General features: G+C 39.3%; 1 protein-coding gene across 1 annotated transcript; it reads right to left on the bottom strand.

Moving 5' to 3' along the window:
• Positions 1-442: 442 nt before the first annotated feature.
• Positions 443-21432, bottom strand: LOC139934495 (uncharacterized). Its single transcript, XM_071928749.1, has 5 exons — positions 19985-21432; positions 15403-15614; positions 13643-13741; positions 665-771; positions 443-541 (listed from the first exon to the last, which is right to left on the bottom strand). Exons 1-5 carry the CDS (start codon positions 21430-21432, stop codon positions 443-445), a joined length of 1965 nt encoding a protein of 654 aa, XP_071784850.1.
• Between the last annotated feature and the right edge of the window lie 1707 nt (positions 21433-23139).

Here is a 23139-nt window from a genome sequence, read left to right as displayed (position 1 = left end):
CCGGATATAGAAAGCTTACTTTCGGTCGTCTGCTATGCAGTGTGCACTGTGTGTGTACCATATGGGCCTATGTACATGCATGTACACATTTGTTTATGCACCATTCTACATGTGGCGCATGAAAGTGAGTGAAAGGTGATTATGGACGGGAATTGACGTTTCTCTCTACTGGCGTGACTCAAGAGCCTCGAAGTGTGACGTCACATGTTCAGGCTATCCAGCCTTTCATTATAAGCAGTGCTGTGTAAAAAGTATTGCGCCATAGAATGACCAGTTTTGTTTGATCACGTGGTTGCTGGACGCCATTTTTTGTCTCCAAATGCAACTCAACCCGATGGGAAGACTAGAAGGACACAAAAAGGCTTCTATTAGCAAGTCGTGGCAATTCTTCAAAAATACATCTCTAAAAATGAATTGACGGGAGCGCCCTCTCGCGATACTTTCAGTGGTGACGTGCCGCAGGCGAGATGACCAAAGTGTTTGTGACGAAGTTTTGCGTCGGGTCTTCGCTCAACCAATAAGTTTGCATCGAGCCCTTCCCCTGAAAACAAGCGTATAATAAGTGTTTAGTTAGCATAATAATAAGAGCAATGAGAAAGTAAACATTATTTCTTTTGACATTATTTCTTTTGAAGTCCACTGCCTTTAAACAATCCATACTTACTTTGATCTCTGTTGAACCTCTGGGTTCGATCACGAGCTTTCTTTTGTACCTGTGAATATTCTCCACCAGCTCATTCCGTGTGGCCTCACTGATGTGTATCCGCAAAGCTGGAATAAAAGAACAAAATAATTGTTTAGAATCAATATGTTGGTGCTCATTTCCATTGTTGTAGTAACTCCTATAAGCCTTTGTGAGATACGGCGGACACAATGCTACAACTAGGTTTGGGTAAATTTGTGTGTACACCCAAACCAAACAGTAGGCTCCTATCACGTCCGCCATACCTCATGGTGGACACAATGCTACAACTAGGTTTGGGTAAATTTGTGTGTACACCCATACCAAACAGTAGGCTCCTATCACGTCCGCCATACCTCATGGTGGACACAATGCTACAACTAGGTTTGGGTAAATTTGTGTGTACACCCATACCAAACAGTAGGCTCCTATCACGTCCGCCATACCTCAAAGAGGCTTATTGAAAACACCTTATTTCACGTATTTCTGTGAGCTTTTTAACCGACATGTTACCGCGGCCTGCTTACTTTTGCACTTCATAGTACGATATTACTCACACGTGAGGCTTGTACTCGTATAGGAAGAAGAGGAACCGCTTTTCAAAATTCCCGCTATTAGCTTCACGCTGAATCAGGGGAGAGATCAAGCATATCAAGAGGAGCTATTGCAACAATATTAATGTAAATGTGCACTTTTCACCTCTCAACACATACTCGATCGATTGTATAAGAAACAACGTGTCAAAATCACCATAATTAAATATTCCGTCTCCTGGTGTATTCATTTTTAGAATACGAGTAGTAGTTTATAAATTATAGGTGCTTTTACAACAGCTGCGTTACTTTTGTTGCTGTCTTATATTAAGTTCATGTTTTCATGTAGCCTATAAGTCAAATAGTTTACAAGAAGAGAAAATGTTGAAAGGGATTAGGAATTATTTAACCTAACAGTAACAATGGCGAGTGGACACTGAGCAGAGTATGCCCAAATCCTAAAATGCAAACAAACCCAGAAATATATAACAACACGCAGAATTTACAGCGGATTGGGGAGTTTCTTAATAATTGCGCAGTACATGGACCACTTTACGGAGCCCGGGAAATATAAAACTGACAATTTACGAACACAAAAAACACAAATGAATACAAAATAATTCAAATGCTAACTCTTTAAAACGATAGCGCTGTCTTGTTCAAAAATATCAAAATTCAATTTATCCCGACCGGAACGTTTGTCATTTCACCAGGGGTCACTTAAGGAATTGTATATCTTCGACTTTGAAGAATGTGCTGTTGCCGCCATTGCGTCCCCTAGCGGAATAGTAGAGAAGAAAGCCGCTAAACCAAGACATAATCTAAAAAGGTCTGCTTAAAACTGTAAGTTCAAAAATTCTTGTGACAAAGCTTTTTCACGTCCCTGCGCTCCCCGAAACTCAATTTATAAAATTATTAGGCATCTTTTCATTTTCATAATGGCCTTTTTTTAAAAGAAGCTCGGTCTGTTGACGGCCAATTAATTTTCTTTTGCTTATGGGGTTTTAATCTATGACGTCCACAACATTGCCCAGGGAACAGTGGCACTACACAGTTCATGGAAACAGCGGGGTACACGTTTCATAACTTCGAACTGCTTTGCGCATTCTGCATTTGGGTTAAAAAAATACCATTAAAAGTGGCCTTCCTCTTATTACCGGAAAAAAATGGATAAAATACTAAAATTTAATAGATGGCATGATGAAACAAAACCCCCAAACTACAGGTAATTTTGCTCGCTGATTAGTTCCCTTTTTTTTTTTCTTTTTTTTTTCTTTTTTTTTAATTTAATCTTTGAAAAAACGGGAACTAATCAGTGGCGAGCAAAATTACCTGCAGTTTGGGGATTTTGTTTCATCATTAGCACCTCTATGTGACATTAACGTCTGTTTTCCAAAATAATTTTGGAAAATAGGACAGCCGAATTAAAGGTACAAGGGGATTAGACCTAAAGGCAAATGTGTTTTGAGGCATTGCATGACGAGGCACTATTAGATTAATAAGTGAACGTGTTATATAGTTTGCTGTATCACATGTGTATATCTACTTCCATACACTGTAAAAAAAAAAAACGAGTTCAAAGGCACTGGACACCTTTTACTCGTTGTCAAAGACCAGTATTCTCACTTTATCTCCACCATATGCATGAAATAACAAACATGTGGAAATTTGAACTCAATTGGTCGTCGAAGTTGCGAGAGAATGAAAGAGGTCTCTTATTCAATTCAAATAATTACTTTAGTGAGGAAATACCTCTTTCTCAAAAACTACGAAAAATCAGAGGAAGCCGTTTCACACAATGTTATAATACTGTAACAGCTCTAAACTGCTCAATACTCAGTAAGTTTTCCCTGTAGTAACTATTTAGGGAATAACAGTGCGAGTACCCGGTCTTCACTGCGTGGTAATGACCGGGCTGGTGGCTGGCGCTGTTAACGGACTGAGCCGGGTCGATATAACCGGGATATAAATAAGCGTGCGATACAGTGCAACGCGCAAGTTTTACACAATGTATGCTGATTTAGTGGCCACCTATCCGCTATTTTCCAAAGCCGGTCTTTATACCACCGGTAACACTCCCACAAGTGACCGGGTTTTGACCAATCAGAGACTTGAAACCGTCCAAGGTATTTATTAATTTGAGTTATTAACATTTAGTGCCAAGTGCCGTCTTCCACTTTCATCTTCCCTGTCCTTGGTTGCAAGTCCATTCCCCATTTTAGTGCTTGGTAAGTTATTCTGTTGTGGCAGTTTTGCCAATATGGTAGTTAAGTTTCGTACCGCTTATGGTTATTATGACTATTCAAAAGCTGTTGTTCAACTAAATTGAATGTAATGGTGAAAGAGAACTAAATTGAATGTAATGGTGAAAGACTTCTCTTGAAATATTATTCCATGAAATGCTTTACTTTTTGGGAAAACATTAAAACAATATTCAATTCTTGATATCGAGAATTACGGATTTATTTTAAACATGTCACGGCACGGCGAAACGTGCGGAAACAAGGTTGGGGTTTCCCGTTATTTTCTCCCTTCTCCGATGAACGATTTAACCTAGATTTTCACAGGTATGAAATTGAATATACAAGTTGTGAAAAAATAAAGGAAGTGTGGGCCTTTGAACAAAACTGTTTACCGAAAGTGTCCAATGGCTTTAAGCGCCTAATAAATGATGCGTATATTATTTGAAGATATAATGATGGTAAAAAGCTTCAATTTAAATATTATGCTGGCTGAGGTGCAGTAGTTTGCTAAGAAACTAGAAAAAAAAAAAATCGTTTAAAAAGACGAAATTTAACCAGTTTTTAACCAGAATTTTAACCAGTACAACTGGTTTTACGCCACCCTTCCGAAAATTGCTCAATAACGTTCATCTTTTTCTCAACAACTTTTGGCAATTAATGAAGCTGAAACTTCTACAGGTAAATTATAAATTAAACACACATCTTCATTCACGGTGACTAGGAATTCAAGTCACGGACAAAAAAACCCTGATCTACAACGGCATCAAAACCTTTTAAGTGATTCCCGGTATGTATTCTGGATGTGTAATCCATTCACGGCGACTTACCGCCGGAAATATTGGTGGTCAGTCTCCCGTGCCACGGGTACAAGGTTTAGAACCGTTGCAAAAAAAAAAAAAAAAAAAAATAGCATCTTCTTCAAATCTCCAAGATAATGGGCAGATTGATTATATAAAACTTTAAGACAAACTATACTTGAGCGCAATGTTAAAAGGATTATGTTTCGCTTCAACTGATAAAAACAGAAATGTCCTTCTGGCAGTAATTATACCGTTAATCCTCTTTGTCTATAATCTGATTATTGAGAGCCAAGTTAGTTTAAAGTGGTATTTGTTTTTGGGTGCATTCGTTTAGCTTCCCTGGGTCGACCCCGATGGGGCGTATTTTATTTTTTTCCAAGACGAACGTGGGCACACAATTACCCCACGTTCGTCCTCGAACCAGGAAAAAACCCCAGACACGTCACCACGTGAGCCTTCCCGTGGTGACGTCAGTGCACCTCGGGCCAGCCCTAAATGACCCTATCCACAAGTGGGGCTCTTGGGGCTGGCCCGAGGTGCACTGACGTCACCACGGGAAGGCTCACGTGGTGACGTGTCTGGGATTTTTTCCTGGTTCGAGGACGAACGTGGGGTAATTGTGTGCCCACGTTCGTCCTGGAAGAAAAATACAATACGCAACATCGGAGTCGACCCAGGGAAGCTAAACGAATGCACCCTTTATTGAAAACCCCGGATTATTTGGCGTCTGTTTAAAAAGTTGTGAACTTAATGTGCCTTCTACTTAAATTTGTGTCAATCTCGTCTCGCAAGAATTGTGAAATCGACCGTTTTCATACAGTCACTAGACTAAGAGCATTTAAAATTAAAATAATATAACAAATTAATTTTTTAAATCTTTAAATGAATTGGTCACTATTTACAATTATGATCAACTTTTATTTCGTTTAAAGGCAGTGGACACTATTGGTAATTGCCAAAGACTACCCTTCACAGTTGGTGTATCTCAACGTATGCATAAATAACAAACCTGTGAAAATTTGAGCTCAATCAGTCATCGAAGTTGCGAGATAATAATGAAAGAAAAAACACCCTTATCACATGAAGTTGTATGCGTTACGATTGTTAATTTCGAGACCTCAAGTTCTAAATCTGAGAGGTCTCGAAATCAAATTCGTGAAAAAAATTACTTCTTTCTCGAAAACTATATGGCACTTTAGAGGGAGCTGTTTCTGACGATGTTTTATACCATCAACCTCTCCCCATTACTCGTTATCAAGAAAGGTTTTAAGCTAATAATTATTTTGCGTAATTACCAATAGTGTCCACTCCATTTAAATCCCTCCCATTTAGAGTATAACGGCCTATAAAACCAATGATTGCCTTTGTCGTGGTCGTTACCATTGTCAATGTCAATGTCGTTGTAATTGTTGTACATGTCAGCATGAAATAGATGTCGTTGTTGTTGTTGGTGTTGTTGTTGCATGTTGCTGCTTTTGTTGTTGACGTTTATGTTATTATTGTTGATAGCGATATTGTTATTGCCACTGCACATAATTTATAAATAGCATGGCTTTATGTAGGATTTGAAACTTTGCATGGTGGAAATAATATATGGAAGAGTTTGCGGTAACACCATGTAATGACTATCTCTAAATGAGTTGGGGGTGGTTCTGAAAAGAACCGTTGGATTAACTCGACGTTTCGATCAGTATGCTCTTTCTCCAGAAGACGATCAGAGCATACTGATCGAAACGTCGAGTTAATACAACGGTTCTTTTCAGAACCACCCCCAACTCATTTAGAGATAGTCATTACATGGTGTTACCGCAAACTCTTCCATATCTATAGCATGGCTTTAGTATTCAGCCAATCTGCCAAGGACACCAGACACTGATTTCCTTACACATGACAGCTTCGTTATTAAAAAAAAAATGACTGATTGAGCTGATTGTCCAATTAATTAAACACATTCAAAGGCCAAACAGTCTAATCTTCAATGGCAACCGTGCCTTGACGCCAATGTTTCTGTAAACTAGATTGGAGAGACACCTTTACGCGTGCACCCAACACTTTTGTGGATGGTGTGGCTGGTTGACTACCCAACAACCGGGGAATTTCACACCATGGTCAAAATAAAGCATGGTGTACCCCCCTATTGTACCCTTATAGTGTGGGCGGAGTCTCGGGAATATTCATAGAATTTTAGGCGCGAGTAGGAGGGGGGGGGGGGGACTAAGATGGAAAAAGCGTGGTTAAAGTATGGGAACATTAAGGGGATATTCTCATTGGGACGTATTTTAGCATAGATAAAGGACCAGGGAAGAGTTAAAACATTCCATCATCAAATGAACACGATCACCGCCGCCAGCACCAGTGATTTAGTAGCACATTGTTGCTTTTTTGCATGCAATACTTAGTTATTTAAAGTATGCTGCACTTTCTAAACAAATTCTGAAAAGAACAACTGGCAAGTATTGGAACAAGTGTCTTTGTTGACCACAGCTGGCCATTGATCAGAGATGGTTCATCGTTTACTAGACATTCTTTCTCCGTGGTTGTTGCGAGTATAGCTTTAACAGTTTTACGCACTATTGTATGTACCCAACTGCATTATGGTGTATGGCCAAAAAATGATTCGTTCACAGGACCCAAAACTCGAACCCACAGCGAGATACGACTGAACTGCAGCCAAAACTGTAAGTTTAATTTGCCTCAATGAAATATACCTTTTTGTAAATACTTGTAAGTGCTGGCAGGATACGTAAAGATATCTCCTAATATTGGTCTGCATTTTGTCTACATTTTGGTTGATAGAAGACGTCCCGTCCTCATGTTTTTTTTTTAAAGCTTGTTGTATCTACGCCAGAGCTTAGCCCTGGTAGGACGTCAGTCAGTGCCCACTGCACTGACGTCCTGGTATAAAGGTTCTTTACAATGCGAACAAAAATTTGACTACAATTTTTTTTATTTTTTACCTGATTTGAGAAGCTGAAATTCCGTTCATATATTCATAGTGTCCCTCACTACATTCTCAACGAGTTCACAGCTAACAAATATATCCATGAAAGAAATTATTTCCGAAAATATGTCGAAGTTCTGCACTGACGATGTGATCATCTTGTACCAATTGATGAGCCCAAGTGCGCATGGCTTTGAGTACAGTGCATTATCTTGCCGCTATTCACCGTCAACTGTGTTGGTGCTGTCAACTCTTCTTTAACTCCTCCAATATACATTTTAAAATCCAGGAGGCATAAAACTGTAAAAATATTCAGCTCAAATAGAGTTTTTATAAATTTCAGGTTGAATTTCGGTTAAAAATACCAAGTTTTTTTCTTGCGAAAAAAAAAAAAAAAATCTAAGCAGCAAAGCCGTCTGCCGCCATCTTGTTTTTTTCACAGTGCTTCTTGTACATGTGGGCTGCGCGCGTGAATTTTTTTCTTTGGACGGTTAGCATGCGCTAATTTATGGTAAAAAGTGGCCTCATTAGTCCTATGAAAAAAAAACCGCTTCCAGCACATGGAGTCTTGGAACAAGAAGTCAATGCTCGGTATTGCATAGTTCTGCGCTTTGTGTAAATTGCTCGCTGACTATTATTCATCTGCGTAGTGTTTGGTTAACGCAAGTTGATGGCGATTGGCTGCAAATAGTAGGCCGACAGTGATCAGTGCAAATAAAGTATTTACACAGAAGTTAGTGCACGACGTGGGATCGGAAAGCGCCAATTTCAATTTTCTTTTCACAAAGTATAAACACCAAAGGAGCAAATTCAACAATTTCACATAATGCGAACTTGGAGTTCAAACTACAAGGAAGATGTGAGTTAGGTAGAAATATTTTTCACAGATTTTTTGAAAAAAATGTCGCAATGGTACGGGACCTTTATACCCTGGACTCCGTCGCGTTGCCTGCAACGGAGGAGTCCAACCTGGGCTGATCTACCCCAGAGCTGTTCATTGAGAGAGTTGCAAGACCTTGTGAATAAAAGCCATTTTGTGTCCCTAAAAAAAAAAAACATGTGAGAATACTGGTCTTTGACAATATTACCAACTGTGTCAAGTGCCTGAGGTGTACGATCTTTAATTATACCCTCGAGATCCAATCGCTAGTAGCCGTTAATTACATCCATTCGAAAAAACCCATTGGAAATTGATTAAGTACATGTAGTTCGGTCTCATGATTTGTTGTCTCATCAACCTGCTGATTGGATTCCAACATGTTTAAATAATCAATCAACACTTTTCATTTTTCATTTTGTTTATAGCACCTCTTCATGCTACACCCGACACTCAAAAACTCATATTGGTTACGTTACATGGAGAAACAAAAATCAAGAATTGCGAGGGCGTTCAACCGCACATTTTTAGAACTCTATCAAGAAGCAGCCATGTTGATCCCATGGAATGACGTCAAAAGCTATTCTAACGCACCGGGGCAGACCGGGACGACCCACAGAAGCTAAACGAACGCACCCTATGGGTGCGTTCGATTAGCTTCCCCGGGTCGACCCCGGTGTGTGGCGTTTTCTTTTTCCAGGACGAACGTGTGCATATCCCACGTTCGTCCTGGAAAAAATACTTCGCCACACACCGGGGACAACCCAGGGAAGCTTAACGAACGCGCCCAATGGGAATCGTGAGGGATTCCAAAGCGTCCTTGTAAGAATGCATTTTGAAATGTAAGCGTAGCTGCAAATCTTGAAACTTAAGCCTAGCTTGACTCGGGATTGAAAGCGTATTTTTTTATTTTAGCGTAACAAACCTAAATGATGTGTATCGATTGTATGGATATGGAGTAGATGCGTAGCTTGGAACGTAACCATATCTTTTGGAAAGTAAGCATATCTTGGAACGTAAGCATAGTTGGGTATCTTGGAACGTAATCGTAGCTGCGTATGGATCGTAAGCATAGCTGAGAAGCTGTGTAGCTTAGAACGTAATTTTATCTTTTGGAACGTAAGCATATCTTGGAACGTAAGCGTAGCTGGGTATCTTGGAACGTAAACGTAGCTGCGTATGGAACGTAAGCGTAACTTGACTCAGGATTGAAAGCGTACCTTTTGTATATATAGCGTAACTTGAGAAGGAACGTAAAGCAAAACTTGTAATGTAAGTGTAGCTTGGAACGTCATATTTTGGAAGGTATAAGCATAGCTGAATATCTTGGAACGTAAACGTAGCTGCATATGGAACGTAAGCGTAGCTTGACTCGGGCTTGAAAACGTACCTTTTATATTGTAGCATAACTTGAAGGAACGTAAGCGTAGCTGAGAAGCTGCGTAGCTTGGAACGTAACCAAATAATACCTCAACAATCTCAAAAATAACACTTAATTCACAGAATTTAAAAACAATTCTTTTGACAAAATTATGCTTTGAGGGATTTTTTTTTTAAATATTTGTTCAACCTTTTATACAAAACTACTTTTCACCTGTTCTTTTTTCGACCGGGTGATCCGGTTGTTTTAATCCTTTTTTTTTCTTCACATAAAACATTTTTTTAAGCTACTCACACAATAACACTGTCAATATAACAAAATGCGGTATTCCTACGTTTGACATCGTCAATCTTTTTTTATTGTTTCCTGAAAACTCCTAGGAAAAAGAAATTAGGAGCCATGAAACCAAACAGAGTATAATATTTGAACGTTGCGATCATAAGAAATAACGGATTTGACACAAGGTGTACCGACTGACAAACCCACGATGACAAACATGTACTCTGATGTCTGGCTCCCAACCCCTCCCAAGCTCACGGCGAGACCCGCAAGCTGGGAGTTCATAGCGCCCGGGATTACACCTCCAGCCCCCCACGAGACACGGCATGTGCGGTACGTGATGTGCCCCGAGGCTTAACGTTCCGATTGCTCCACGCTACGTTCCGATTGCTCCGTTACGCGGACTCTTTGAATGCGAATATTACGTTAGATTTTTCACCATTATTTACATTTTGTAGCGATAATTTAAATACATGATCTTTTTCGTCAATTACTCACTAATAATGTTGTAAAAAAAAGATTTAAATTTGGTTTGGTAAGTTACTTTTAGACGGCTGGAAGTAAAACTAACCTGGAAGATCACGTGATGTTTCTACCACTTTTTGGTTAGAACAATCACGCGACCTTCGTTTTTGTTTTTAAATGCTCAAAAACGGCCAAATTTGATGACTTTTTTTAGGGACTGTTCTTCTTCATTCCTGGAAACCCGTTAAATGCATTTCTTAGTGTCTATTTTGTAGCCCAAATATCCCAATTCGGCCGGTGTGTCCCTTTAAGGTTAAAGGTAGTTGCGTAGCGGCGAATCGGTAAAAAAAACCTCCGTCGTCTGCGGTCGACACAACTTTGCAAAGAGTCATGTATGTTTTTTCAGGAAATACATTTTCATACTTTTTTTCACAGACGACAATTCTGTGCTTCATTTGTAGTTTTGTTGTATACTATACCGTGGTAAAAATTTCAGCTGCAGTTAGCCACGTTTTACTCACACACGCTCGCTGCAAGAGAGCCATGTTTACTATTTAGATTTCAAACGCGTCTGTTTTGATGATTTCTCCCCGTAAAATCACAAGTGGAAATCGCAATTCGATTTCCTCTGGGATAACTACATTGTTGTTTTGTAACTAAAGTTCAGTATAAGCTCTTGGCAAGGCAACCTCGATCCTCTTCAGCATAATGATATGTTAAGTGCCTCAGGCTGAATTTTTAAATTAAGGGACAGTGGACACTATTGGTAATTGTCAAAGACCAGTCTTTAATAATTTGAGCTCAATCGGTCGTCGAACTTGCGAGATAATAATGCAAAGAAAAAAACACCCGTGTCCCACGAAGTTGTGTGCGTTTAGATGGTTGATTTCGAGTTCTCAAGTTCTAAATCTGAGGTTTCGAAATCAAATTCCTGGAAAATCACTTCTTTCTCGGAAAACTATGGCACTTCAGAGGGAGCCATTTCTCACAATGCTTTATACCATCAATCTCTCCCCATTACTCGTCACCAAGTAAGGTTTATGCCAATAATTATTTTGCGTATTGCCCACTGTCTTTAAACAAGCTATAAAATTGACAAACTAGATGTATAACACATGCAGTCGTCAATTTTTTTTAGTTATTTGTGATTTCCATACATTCAAAAAGAAACACTATGATATTGAAAAAGACTGAAGCTGTATGTAGACATGACCCATTGATAAGAGCAAAAGCCTGTAGACTGGTATGCCTTGCACAAATCAAACAAAAGATGAGAAGTATTTCTAAGTAATAACAAATTACACTGGCTCTCATATAATAACAACATGCATTTCAAATCCAATTTACAAGGATTTGAAAGGATCACATCAATTCCATATGTTATTATAAGTAGGTTTGCCAACATCATGTTCATAAACAACAATCACAATAGGGTAAGGTCATTATTTGTTGTCCAGTTTGTCATGTTATTTTAAAGGAAGACGTTGGCTTGGATCTAGCCCTGGTGGCCTTACACTTTCCTTTTGTACTACAGTGACTGTGTAAATAGAAAGAGTCCTATATAGGGCTACCTTGGATCGGACGAGTTGTTATAAAATGCCTTTAACTTTGCGAACTAACACGGTCGGCCATTTGTGAGTCAACAATTTGACTCCCATAAATGGCCGACCGTGTTTAAAAAGGAAACATGCAATTTTGAGGCGTGTTTGCGTGGATGATTGAATTCTACTTTTTCATCATCTTTCTACCCATATACATTTTATTTAAAACGATTACAAACGCTTTTCAAAGACCGATTCGACCGATCCAAGGCAACGTGTTCCTTTAAGATTGTGTAGGTCGCTTCTTCGGGACGACGGCAAGAAAAACAGCAGTGACATTCACTAGCAGGGGATTTCTAAAAGTGTCTGTGTAGAAAAAAAAAAGCGCAGTGTTTGATTTGGTTTGTAGAAATAGGTGCTCTCAAAATAGATACACTTTGTTTGTGTATCTTCACTGAATTTTCTCTTAGAGATCGTATTACTGATTGAGGGTTTGTCTTTGTGTTTATTTTATTTAGACTGTGTTGTTTTAAAAACTTCGTGACAGATTGGTTGTTACAGATTTGTCATTACATCACTGATGACGTGCCATCAGACTCCAAACCAACACTATTAGGTTTCTGTCTCCAAACAGAGCCCAATATCATAGAGCTGCTTAGCACACAAATTTGCTTAGCATGAAATTTCTTCCCTGATAAAAACAGGATTACCAACTAAATGTCCATTCGTTGCATGTTGCTTCTTGTTGGTGTTCAGCTGCTGTTTGATTGTCCTGAAAATCGCATGGAAATTTGGTTGACATTCCTGTTTTTATCAAGGGAGAAATGTCATGCTCAGCAAATTTTTGTGCTTAGCAGCTCTATGAAATTGGGCCCTGGTGTGCGGCTAGACTTGTGGACAAGTCGTTTAGTGAGAGTGGCGGCTAGACTCGTTAACAAGTCGTTAAATGCGAATAGTAGTAAAGGGAGCAGTAGAAGTAGGTCTATCGCGAGGAATATAAACATCCACAGATGTACATAAAACTCACACAGTTTGAAGATAATGATAGAAGAAGGCTTCCTTAAAAACATTTACCTTGCTGATGAGGTGCTGTCGTTTTTTGCTTCATAAAAATAATGTGTATAACAATTTCACGAACCAAAATTAGTCTCATAGCGGGCTGATGACTTGTTTTAGCATGCACGACGGATTTACGCGACCCTTCTTTAAACATTGCTTTGTGGTTTTCACTTTTGTTCTTAGTAAAAAAAAGAAACGTTAGGACTACGAAGCTGAAGCTTCTACAGGTAATTTATTGTACGTACATCTTCATTCAAGTGAGTAGGGATTCATATCATGGCCAAAATGGTCTACAAAGGGTCAACGCCCTTAACGACTCGGACCTGAGTGTCCACAGGTATATTATTCCGTACCCGGTCGTGGTTTTGCGTATCGGAATTAAAGGAACACGTTGCCTTGGATCGGCCGAGTTGGTCTATAAAAAGCGTTTGTAACCGTTTGTTATAGAATGCATATGATTAGAAAGATGATTTAAAGGTAGAATATAATGATCCACACAAATTTGCCTCAAAATTGCGTGGTTTTCCTTTTACTTTTCGAACATTTATGTAAATTCAAAAAGAAAACACTAACCAAAAAAAGAAGAACAATTGACAAAGAATTTATCCATGAACACTGAGACGGCGGAGCCACTTGCCTCAATGATAAACCGAGTTTCTTTTCGCGAAAGTACGTTGCTTCTTAAGTAAATTTTTGTAGCGATGGAGTTTGGCAAACTTTGAATTGCCGAGATAATACTCTGGTTGGAAGTTTCATGGTTTCAAGATCATAACATTTGAAAATGCGAAGAACGAACGGAAAGGGTTAGTGGAGTTAAGTTGCTCAACCGAGATAATTTTACCTTTTCCAGAAGACTCCATTCTTGAGGCAGTATTTACGGTGTCCCCGAAGAGACAATACCTCGGCATCTTAGTACCCACTACCCCTGCAACGCATGGACCTGTTAGGTGTTAAAATCAGACGAGAAGATTATTTTAACGTAAATCGCACACTACATCCACTTTCATAACATTTCATGGTGAGGTATCATCATGTAATCATCTTCTTGAATAAGCTAGTCCGAACGTTAAGACCAATTAAAGACAGTAAACACTATTGGTAAATGTCAATGTCAAAGACAAGTCTTCTCACTTGGCGTATCTTAACATATGCACAAAATAACAAAGCTGTGGCAATTTGAGCCCAAACGGTCGTCGAAGTTGCGTGATAAAAATTATAGAAAAAAACACCAATGCAGACGAAGTTGTGTGCTTTCAGATGCTTGATTTCGAGACCTCAAATTCTAAATCGTAGACAATTAAATTACTTTAGAGGGAGCCGTCTCTCACAATGTGTTTTACTATCAACCTATCCCCATTACTCGTTATCAAGTAAGCTTTTATGATACTAATGATTTTAGTAATTACCAATAGTGTCCACTGCCTTTTAGAGCTCACTCCGCGATAATGACGTTAAAAATGTCCCTCTATAGACGATGTGACCTCTGACGTCACACGAAAACCATAACATGATTCGCGCGCATACAGCCGGGCAAAACCTTTGTGTTTTGGCAGCCAGCTAGAAAGTTTACGCACTCGTACCATGGCTACGTGTCTTTTTGCCCAGCGAAACATGACGTATACAGTGTTTTTTCAACAACGGACGGTTTGAATGTAAACATAGGTCACATCGTCTAAAGCTAAAGTAGTATAGTCCCAGCCGATTCGCTTCCTTCACACAGGTGATAGTTAGTAACCAAGACAGTTCTTTTCAGAATTGAGAATTCTCCCGAAATCCGTAAATCTACTCCGCGGTTGTGGAATATTATAGCAAGACAGTTCTCTTTAGAACAAACTCTACCTGACAAGTATACAGAACATCAAATGGTGTTACCGGAAACCCCATATATGTTTGTGAAAGTTAACAAACTAAATTTTTGCTAGGATGCCAAAGCAGAGGCCGGCATAATGTTGTAGCCGCAACTTGACTTTTAAGACACTAGACACTATTGGATCTGCCTTGGATTTGGTAGAATTATAAGATCGCCACTTCGTCCTTAACGGACAATTTAACATCAGCACTCTGACTGACAATGCATATTCCCGGAATTAATAGCCGAGCTGCAAAATTTCTACTTAACTCTTCAACTTATACTGTATTCTAGGATGACCTTGTATATAATGCTACGTTACTTAGTCATGACTCGTTTATTTAATTGTAAAGAAGTCAAGCCCAATGCCGAGCCAGTAAACACAATTACTTCATACAAAACATTATAAACTGTCAAATTCTCAATATAGGAAGATATCGTTGCCACATGACTTCTTCTATGATTTACGATTGTAGGAAAAAACTGCGGCTGCGGGAAAACTTATTTGATAAAGAGATCTTCTGTCAAGTCATAGATTTTGTTATGATTACAATTGTGCCTGTGCTGATCTGATAACAAGATTGAAGTAGATAATGTACAGAAAGAATAACTTCAATTGTTAAAGACACTGGACACAAGTGCTGAGTATACAGTGCTAACACACGTCGGTTCATGGGTAAAAACCAAAATTAATATACTTTTTTTCTTCTCCATTTTTTGAGAGTTTTTTTTAAATAAAAATATAAAATTACCTGTGTGTAATCCAACCCGCAGACTTAACTTCTCCGTCGCTATGTGAGGAATACGGAACAACTGACATTCTTTGAGTAGATCGAGAGCCATGCACGCAATCTCCCATGCGTGGCAGTCCGTGGGCTGGGGGGCACCCGACACCACCATGTAAGCATCACCTATCGTCTCCACCTTGTACACATCATACATGTCGATACAATTGTCGAATGTACTGCAATAAGCAAAGAGGTAAGATGGTGGGGTTGAGAAATTAGTTAAGCCTGAGATCGAGTTCAGAATTAGAGCTAAAATTGATCTTAACTGCAAATCAATCGTGCCTTTAAGAACTCAAAACGAAAAACTGGTCTTGGAAACTGAACCGGAAATTGAACTTGGAAACGGAAATTGATTACGGTTGAGAGGTTTGTTTATTGAAATGTCAAAATCTAAAAAGAACGTGCAAAGAAACGTCACTGTTCTGAAGGTCAAAACGTCTACAACTGCGAGAAGTTTTCATCAGTTATACTCGAAAATTCTTCAAAATGTTTTTTTTTTTTAATTTTTATTATTTTATTTTTTAAATAATTATTTCATATCGGAAGCTCCCAAACTATTAAAGTCTAACCTCTTTCAGATTTGTTTTGCCGAAGATAAATGTAGTAAATGCTCGCGCAGCTAGAACAGTCCGTAATTCTACTACATAATATTGTGTTTTATCCATGCATGAAAAGATTCCCTTATTATGAGAATTGTTTCATGCAGGAATACCAAACTTTAATGATAGCACTTAAAGACTTACTTATACTAAAAATAGTAAACTGCATGAGCTCTCGTAGCAACGACTAGTTCATCATGCATGAAGAAATTCTCAGATTTTGTTATTATTAAATCTCTTAAAGGCAGTGGACACTATTGGTAATGGACACTATTGGTAATTACTCAAAATAATTATTAGCATAAAACCTTACTTGGTAACAAGTAATGGGAGAGGTTGGTAGTATAAAACTTTGTGAGAAACGGCTCCCTCTGAAGTGACATAGTTTTCAAGAAATAAGTAATTTTCCACGAATTTGATTTCGAGACCTCAGATTTAGAACTTGAGGTCTCGAAATCGACCATCTAAACGCACACAACTTCGTGTGACAAGGGTGTTTTTTCTTTCATTATTATCTTGCAAGTTCGATGACCGATTGAGCTCAAATTTTCACAGGTTTGTTATTTTATGCATATGTTGAGATACACCAACTGTGAAGGCTAGTCTTTGACATTTACTAATAGTGTCCACTGCCTTTAAAGACTTACTTATATAAAAAATAGTAGATAAACTGCATTGCATGAGCTCTCGTAGCAAGACTAGTTCATCATGCATGAAGACATTCTCAGATTTTTTTTTTTAATCTCTTAAGCCAAATTTCTTAGAACGGAGTCGTTTTTCTTTTTTCAAAATGTTATGCGACATTAAAGGCAGTTGACACTATTGGTAGTTACTCAAAATAATTATTAACATAAAACCTTTACTTGGTGACGAGTAATGGGGAGAGGTTGATGGTATAAAACATTGTGAGAAACGGCTCCCTCTGAAGTGACATAGTTTTCGAGAAAGAAGCAATTTTCCACGAATTTGATTTCGAGACCTCAAGTTTAGAATTTAAGCACACAACTTTGTGTGACAAGGGTGTTTTTGTTTTCATTATTATCTCGCAACTTCGTCGACCAATTGAGCTCAAATTTTCACAGGTTTGTTCCTTTATGCATGTGTTGAGTGAGAAGACTGGTTTTTGACATTTACCAATAGTGTCCTGCGTCTTTAATATAACAGCAGTGCTTCAACGATAGTAAGGTTTTTATGGTAAATATTGTATTGGAGTTATTACCAAGGGAATAATCGTCCATTAAGAAAGCCACACATCAATAAATCTTTTTAGTTACATTGTATTTAGATGCTTCTTGCTCACCAATCATTATACACCCTGATTCTCATTCCTTGTCGAATCTTATTGCGCGAACAATCCTTGTTTGGGGCACAAACTTTTATAATATAATTTAGTTTGAATCGTCGATGAGACCTTAGTCTAAGTCAAACAAAAACACCCCCCCCCCAAAAAAAAAAAAAAAAAAAAGAAGAAAACAAAAAAAAAGAATGTTTAGCGTCCTGTCTTTTTGAAAAAAAGGAAGGAGGGACATTTTTTTGTAATGACCGCGCAAAAAAATTATAAAGGTAGCCGGCTCTGTACAAAAAAAATAGTCCCAATAATGATAATTCTGTGATCGTTAAAATGTATATATATTTTTTTGTTTGGAAAAATAAGAAGGATGTTTTTCTTGTTTGAAAAAAAAGGTCTCTGTAGGGGCGGGGACGCGAAACATATTTTCTAATATTGTATTTTGGCCCAAAGAAAATTATAAATAAAGGTGTCCCACGAGGAGTATAGACCTTCGATGTCAATCTATTTGAACACTTGATCTCCCCTCGTCAATATATAACATTAAGTGCGCACTGCATACATCCTGAACATAATGAAGTGTACTTTATGGGTGAAGGCTTTTTCAGTGGTTTATTCTGATGTGGAAGCTACAATGAGCAGAGAGAGTGAGAGAGGGAGAGTTGGACAATCTTGTGAACCTTGTATAACTCATTAAGTAGAGTGCAGCAAGGAGATAACTACAGCGTAATTTTGCATTAGGGGCATTGATATTATTGGAACCAATTCCCCAAAGCACCGTGAAAATCAGAAAACATTACTTTGCAAATAGAACAACCTTGCATATTTTTTTTAAATAGAAGAAACAAGAAACGGCAAAAATAAAACGAAAAAAAAGGCATAATCTTCTATCGCTATCTCGGTAAGATATCACAGTGTTTTCCTCAACTCAATTAGCGGTGTACATTGACCCTACAGTATGACAATTACTGGCGAGATACTGGTCTCCTAGTTTCAAGTCTGTTCCATAGACGAAGTGTACCCCTCACCCCCCCCCCCCCCATAAAGGGACATGTTTTTGTACTGGACTTTTTGTTTAAGTATGTTTAATACATACCCATGTATTGCCTTTGTTAGTTTAGGATTGTTCCTTACATCGATGCAGAATGGCGCTGACGTGTTTGTTGTTTTTCAATGACTATATTCATGGAGGTTTCCCTGCGATCTGATCAGCGGCATTGGCAATTTCCTCGTCCCAATGTAGCGCTAATGCAGCGCGTCGGTTACAACAATTCATCGGTGAACTTTGCGAGGCGGTTTGGGTGTTCTGTTTTACAGAGCAACTTCTGTGTGTGCGTACTTTGTTTTTAAAGGCAGTGGACACTATTGGTAATTAGTAAAAATAATTATTAGTATAAAACCTTACTTGGTAACGAGTAATAATGGGGAGAGGGTGATAGTATAAAACATTGTGAGAAACGGCTCCATCTGAAGTGACGTAGTTTTCGAGAAAAAAAAAAGTAATTTTCCACGGATTCGATTTCGAGACCTCAGATTTAGAATTTAAGGTATCGACATCAAGCATCTGAAAGCACATAACTTCGTGTGACAATGGTGTTTTTTCTTTCATTGCAATTATCTTGCAACTTTGACGACCAATTGAGTTTAATTTTTTTACAGGTTTGTTAATTTTGTGTGCAAACGGTGAGATACACCAAGTAAGAAGACTGGTCTATGACAAATACCAGAAAGGTCCAGGGTACCAGCGTAAAGTTAATCATGATGAGTCTGTTTCTGAGCTTACTTTTACTGTATTTAAAGGCACTGGACACCTCTGCTAATTGCAAAAGACCAGTCTTCTCACTCGATGTATCTCAACGAATGCATAAAATAACAATTGTGAAAATTTGAAGTCATTGGTCGTCGAAGTTGCGAGAAAATAGTGGAAGAAAACATAGCCTTGTCGCACAAGTTGTGTGAACTTTCAGATAGTTTGAATTCGAGACCTCAACTGAGGACTCGAATTCGGTTCAAATAGTGAGAATTACTTCTTTCTCAAAAACTATTTCAGGGGGAGCCGTTTTGCGCAAAATATGTTGTACTATCAACAGCTCTCGATTGCTCGTTACCAAGTAAGTTTGTGTACTAAGGAAAACATTCAGAACCCTAAAGTAAACAGAATTCGGGCTTTTAAGTGTCTGAGCTATTATAAAGTTATAGTGAGAGAAAGAAAATTGAGATGTTCGATGTTTTGTGAAAAGAAATAAAAAAAAACACTTAAATGCAGTGGACAAAATTGGTAACTGTCAAAGACTAGCCTTCACAGTTGGTGTATCTCAAGTTCTTGAGGTCTCGAAATCAAGTTCGTGGAAAATTACTTTTTTTCTCGAAAACTATGTCACTTCAGAGGGAGCCGTTTGTCACAATGTTTTATACCATCAACCTCTCCCAATTACTCGTCACCAAGAAAGGTTATGCTAATAATTATTTTGAGGAATAGTGTCCACTGCCTTTAACGTTATGACGACTTGACTGTGTTTTATGAACGTGTCATTGCCTTGTCTTATTATTAATTTGTTCAATGATTTATTCATTCAGGCTCCTTTTTTTTAAATTCATTTTGATAACAATATTGACGTTTTTAAATAAGCAGTCAGTGCAAATAATATGCCTATCCTACCTGTATAAGTCATTGAGTAGCTCCACGACTTGCATCGGTGTGCTCTGTGCAGCAAGAGTGGTGAACTCCACGATATCGCTGAAATAAATAGTCACCTCATCGAACTCCTCCGCGATGAAAGACTTCTTTTGTTTGAGCTGCTCGGCCACGCTGCGGGGCATCATCTGATAGAGAATTTTCTCCGTGGTGCGTTTCTCGTCGGCCAGCTCCTTTGTCTTCTGGTTGAGCCCCCTGGCGTACTTACCGATCGTCCCGATGAGACGCTTGGCTTGGACGAGCTGGAAGATACCCAGGGACAGCGAGACGGAGACGGTCAGAACCAGCACGGTGATGTTGAGGATCACATCCCGGAGTGCGAAGGAAATAATCGCGTCGATAGTGTTACGGATAAATGCGACTTCCTTATCGTGAACGTCGGAGATGATCTCAATATAGTTGGTCATGTTGTCGAACCAGTATTGAGACATTCGTGAGGCTACTACTTTCCCGTGAGTCACACAAGGATCAGCTCCGTGTTTGATTTCATCGCGCATTTCTGCAATGTGGATACCGGATGGGTAGGAGTTCCGTTCCTGTACCGCGAATTCGACCGCAGCGAACTGGGAGTATGAAAATGTTGTCACTTTATAAGAGTCGCTGCTTGTTACTATGTTCGTGAACCACTCCATGTTGGCATCATTTAAGGAACATCCAGCGAAGAAACTGCTGCCCAGTGCACGCTGAATCCCGTACAGATCAGAGAGCTGTAGCAGACCGTCTTTGGAGACGATGCGGGGCCATATTGTTCCTTCTTTAAGGTTGGTGCTCTCCGTCAAAGCTTGCTTTAGAAACTCTTGGTTAATCTCCGTATAAAATCTAATGGTTTGTGCGGTGTTTAAGCTACCTCTCTTGTCATCAACAGTATTCCTGAACGCCTCTATGGCATCGATAAGGTCATTCTTGGTCCTGTAGTATACGCCGGAGACGTTTAACGGTCTGTATGTTTCTAAATTGTCGATGTTTATGCTCGTCGTCAATCTGCGCTCCGTCAGTTTTCTCACCAAGCTCACATCGGTGCCGTTAAAACTCACGTAGGTTGCCGTCAGGCCCCTCTCGACCTGTATGGCCTGGATGACCTCACCTGTCTGAACACTCGAGTCGATCGCCTTGAGCGTATTCTCGGAGTCTTGTAGTTTGGAGATGGTGTTTATTAGCGATAGGGTCGACATGACCGTCAGTGCCAAGAGGGGGATGATTATAACAGCCAACATCTTTACCATATCACGCCTGTTACTATTGGAGTTCGTAGCCTTCTCTAAAGCCGTTTTCATCTTTTGCCTCTCCCCACCGGGTGTGGTTATTGAGGTCCGGCTGATTGTATCGGACGGTTGCTGTGAAGGATTCCTCTCACTCAAGTGGAGCCGGTCGTTATCCGACGGCGCAACGCGGTTGGTAATCGTCGAGAGCATCTTGGAAATTATTTCAAAGTTCTCACGAAGCAAACAGCTAAAACCCAACACACACAACCCCGGCGTGCTGCAGAGGAGTCATAATCTACAAGTCAACCGCTTGATGTCAAATCATTCACTGACAGTGTCTTGTTTCCAGCGGCAGGTAACAATCAGTCTTGTGGAAAACAACAAAGGGTCACTGGAGGGCGTTTTCCCACCAGACAATATCGCTAAATACCCCATTGCGCATGAGCTGACCGCTGAATGTTGTGCATGCTTGCTAGCTAGACCAGCATGCACCTCAGTCCACGTGTGTAAACGCGTGGGTGCCGAGTATTTGCGATAAGGTCGATGTTGATTAGCGACAGCCTTCCCTTTTCAGTTTTTGCGTGCGAGAAAATCACGGATTAGTGGCGTGACTTTTTCTAGCCGTAATTTGACATTGCATGTTGTTTTGTGGTCAGTTTAGAAACATAGACAAAACATGCGCAGTGGGAATGCAGGCTCCTTACAATCATCAAACAACTTCCCAACTTCTGTGTGATCTCTTGAAGAAAATATCAGTTCAATCGCACAGCTAGCTTTCTTGTGTCTGTGTGTATGTGTGTGGTGGGGGGAGGGGGTGGCAGGGCGAATTTTGGGTGCCCATGTTCAGGCTTAAAAGTATTTAATTTTGAGTTACACTTCTGTGTAGCGTACAACCGTACTTTTGAAGTGTACCTTTGTACCGCCAGAGGGATTACGGCTGCCAATTTGTGGGTTCCGATTTTAAGGTTGAGAAGTTAATTTTAAATTATAGTCCTAATGTGGTATTACCTAAGTTTCATAACAGCCGTACTGTTTAAAGTCATTGGACACTTTCGGTAATATAAAAATATTGACTGCTTCGAGTGCTCTGGTTAAAACTTTGACTCCCGAGGTGATCCCCGGAGCGTTCTACTTTCCCTCGGCGAAGAGTCATGGTTTAAACCACTGCACGAGTAAAAGCAGTCAATACTTGTTTTATAACACCCTAAACATTTCTAAATACTGTACTATTAAGTTACAGACCTGAATGCTACAAATCCACGGACGACGCGAATACAGATTGCGAAAACTTTTACTGTGCTGTATGTAGTGTCATGTAATCCGAAATGGTTACAGACTATTGATTTGTCATCCTCGTACACGCAACGGCCGTATGGGTACTGCACGCAGTGTGATAGTCTTCGGACTAGCGCACGGCAAACCGATGCACTATCACACGTCTAGTTATATAACTAAGACATATCATGTGACGCGCTCTAAACCGATGAAAAGGCAGAATATTGGCTAAGGGTCGTTTTGAAGGTTTTTATCACCACTCCATTCTGCCAATCTGATTGGAGGATTAGCGCGTACTTGAAGATAAACAGTAATTGTCCAAAGGCCCACACATCACAGCCTATATATAAAACAAACAACCTGTGAAAATTAAGGCTCAATCGGTCATCAGAGTCGGGAGAAAAAAACCTTTTTCCGCACGTTTTGGCGTGTCATGACAAAAATAAATCCGTAATTCTCGATATCGAGAATTGATACAAAAAATTTATGTTTCTAAAAAAGTAAAGCATTTCGTGGAAAAATATTTAAAGGGAAGTCTTTCACCATAACCTTCTGTAATCCCTGTAAGTTATTTGTTAATCTGTGAAATTTTATTTTTATTTCTGTTCGGCAGCGGTGTTATGAATAAATGTTGCACAAGCT

The sequence above is a fragment of the Asterias amurensis genome, chromosome 3 (genome assembly GCF_032118995.1).
Source record: "Asterias amurensis chromosome 3, ASM3211899v1".
In the NCBI taxonomy this organism is placed as follows: Eukaryota; Metazoa; Echinodermata; class Asteroidea; order Forcipulatida; family Asteriidae; genus Asterias; species Asterias amurensis.
Note: the sequence above shows the minus strand (reverse complement) of the source record. Positions and strands in the feature narration are given on the sequence as shown.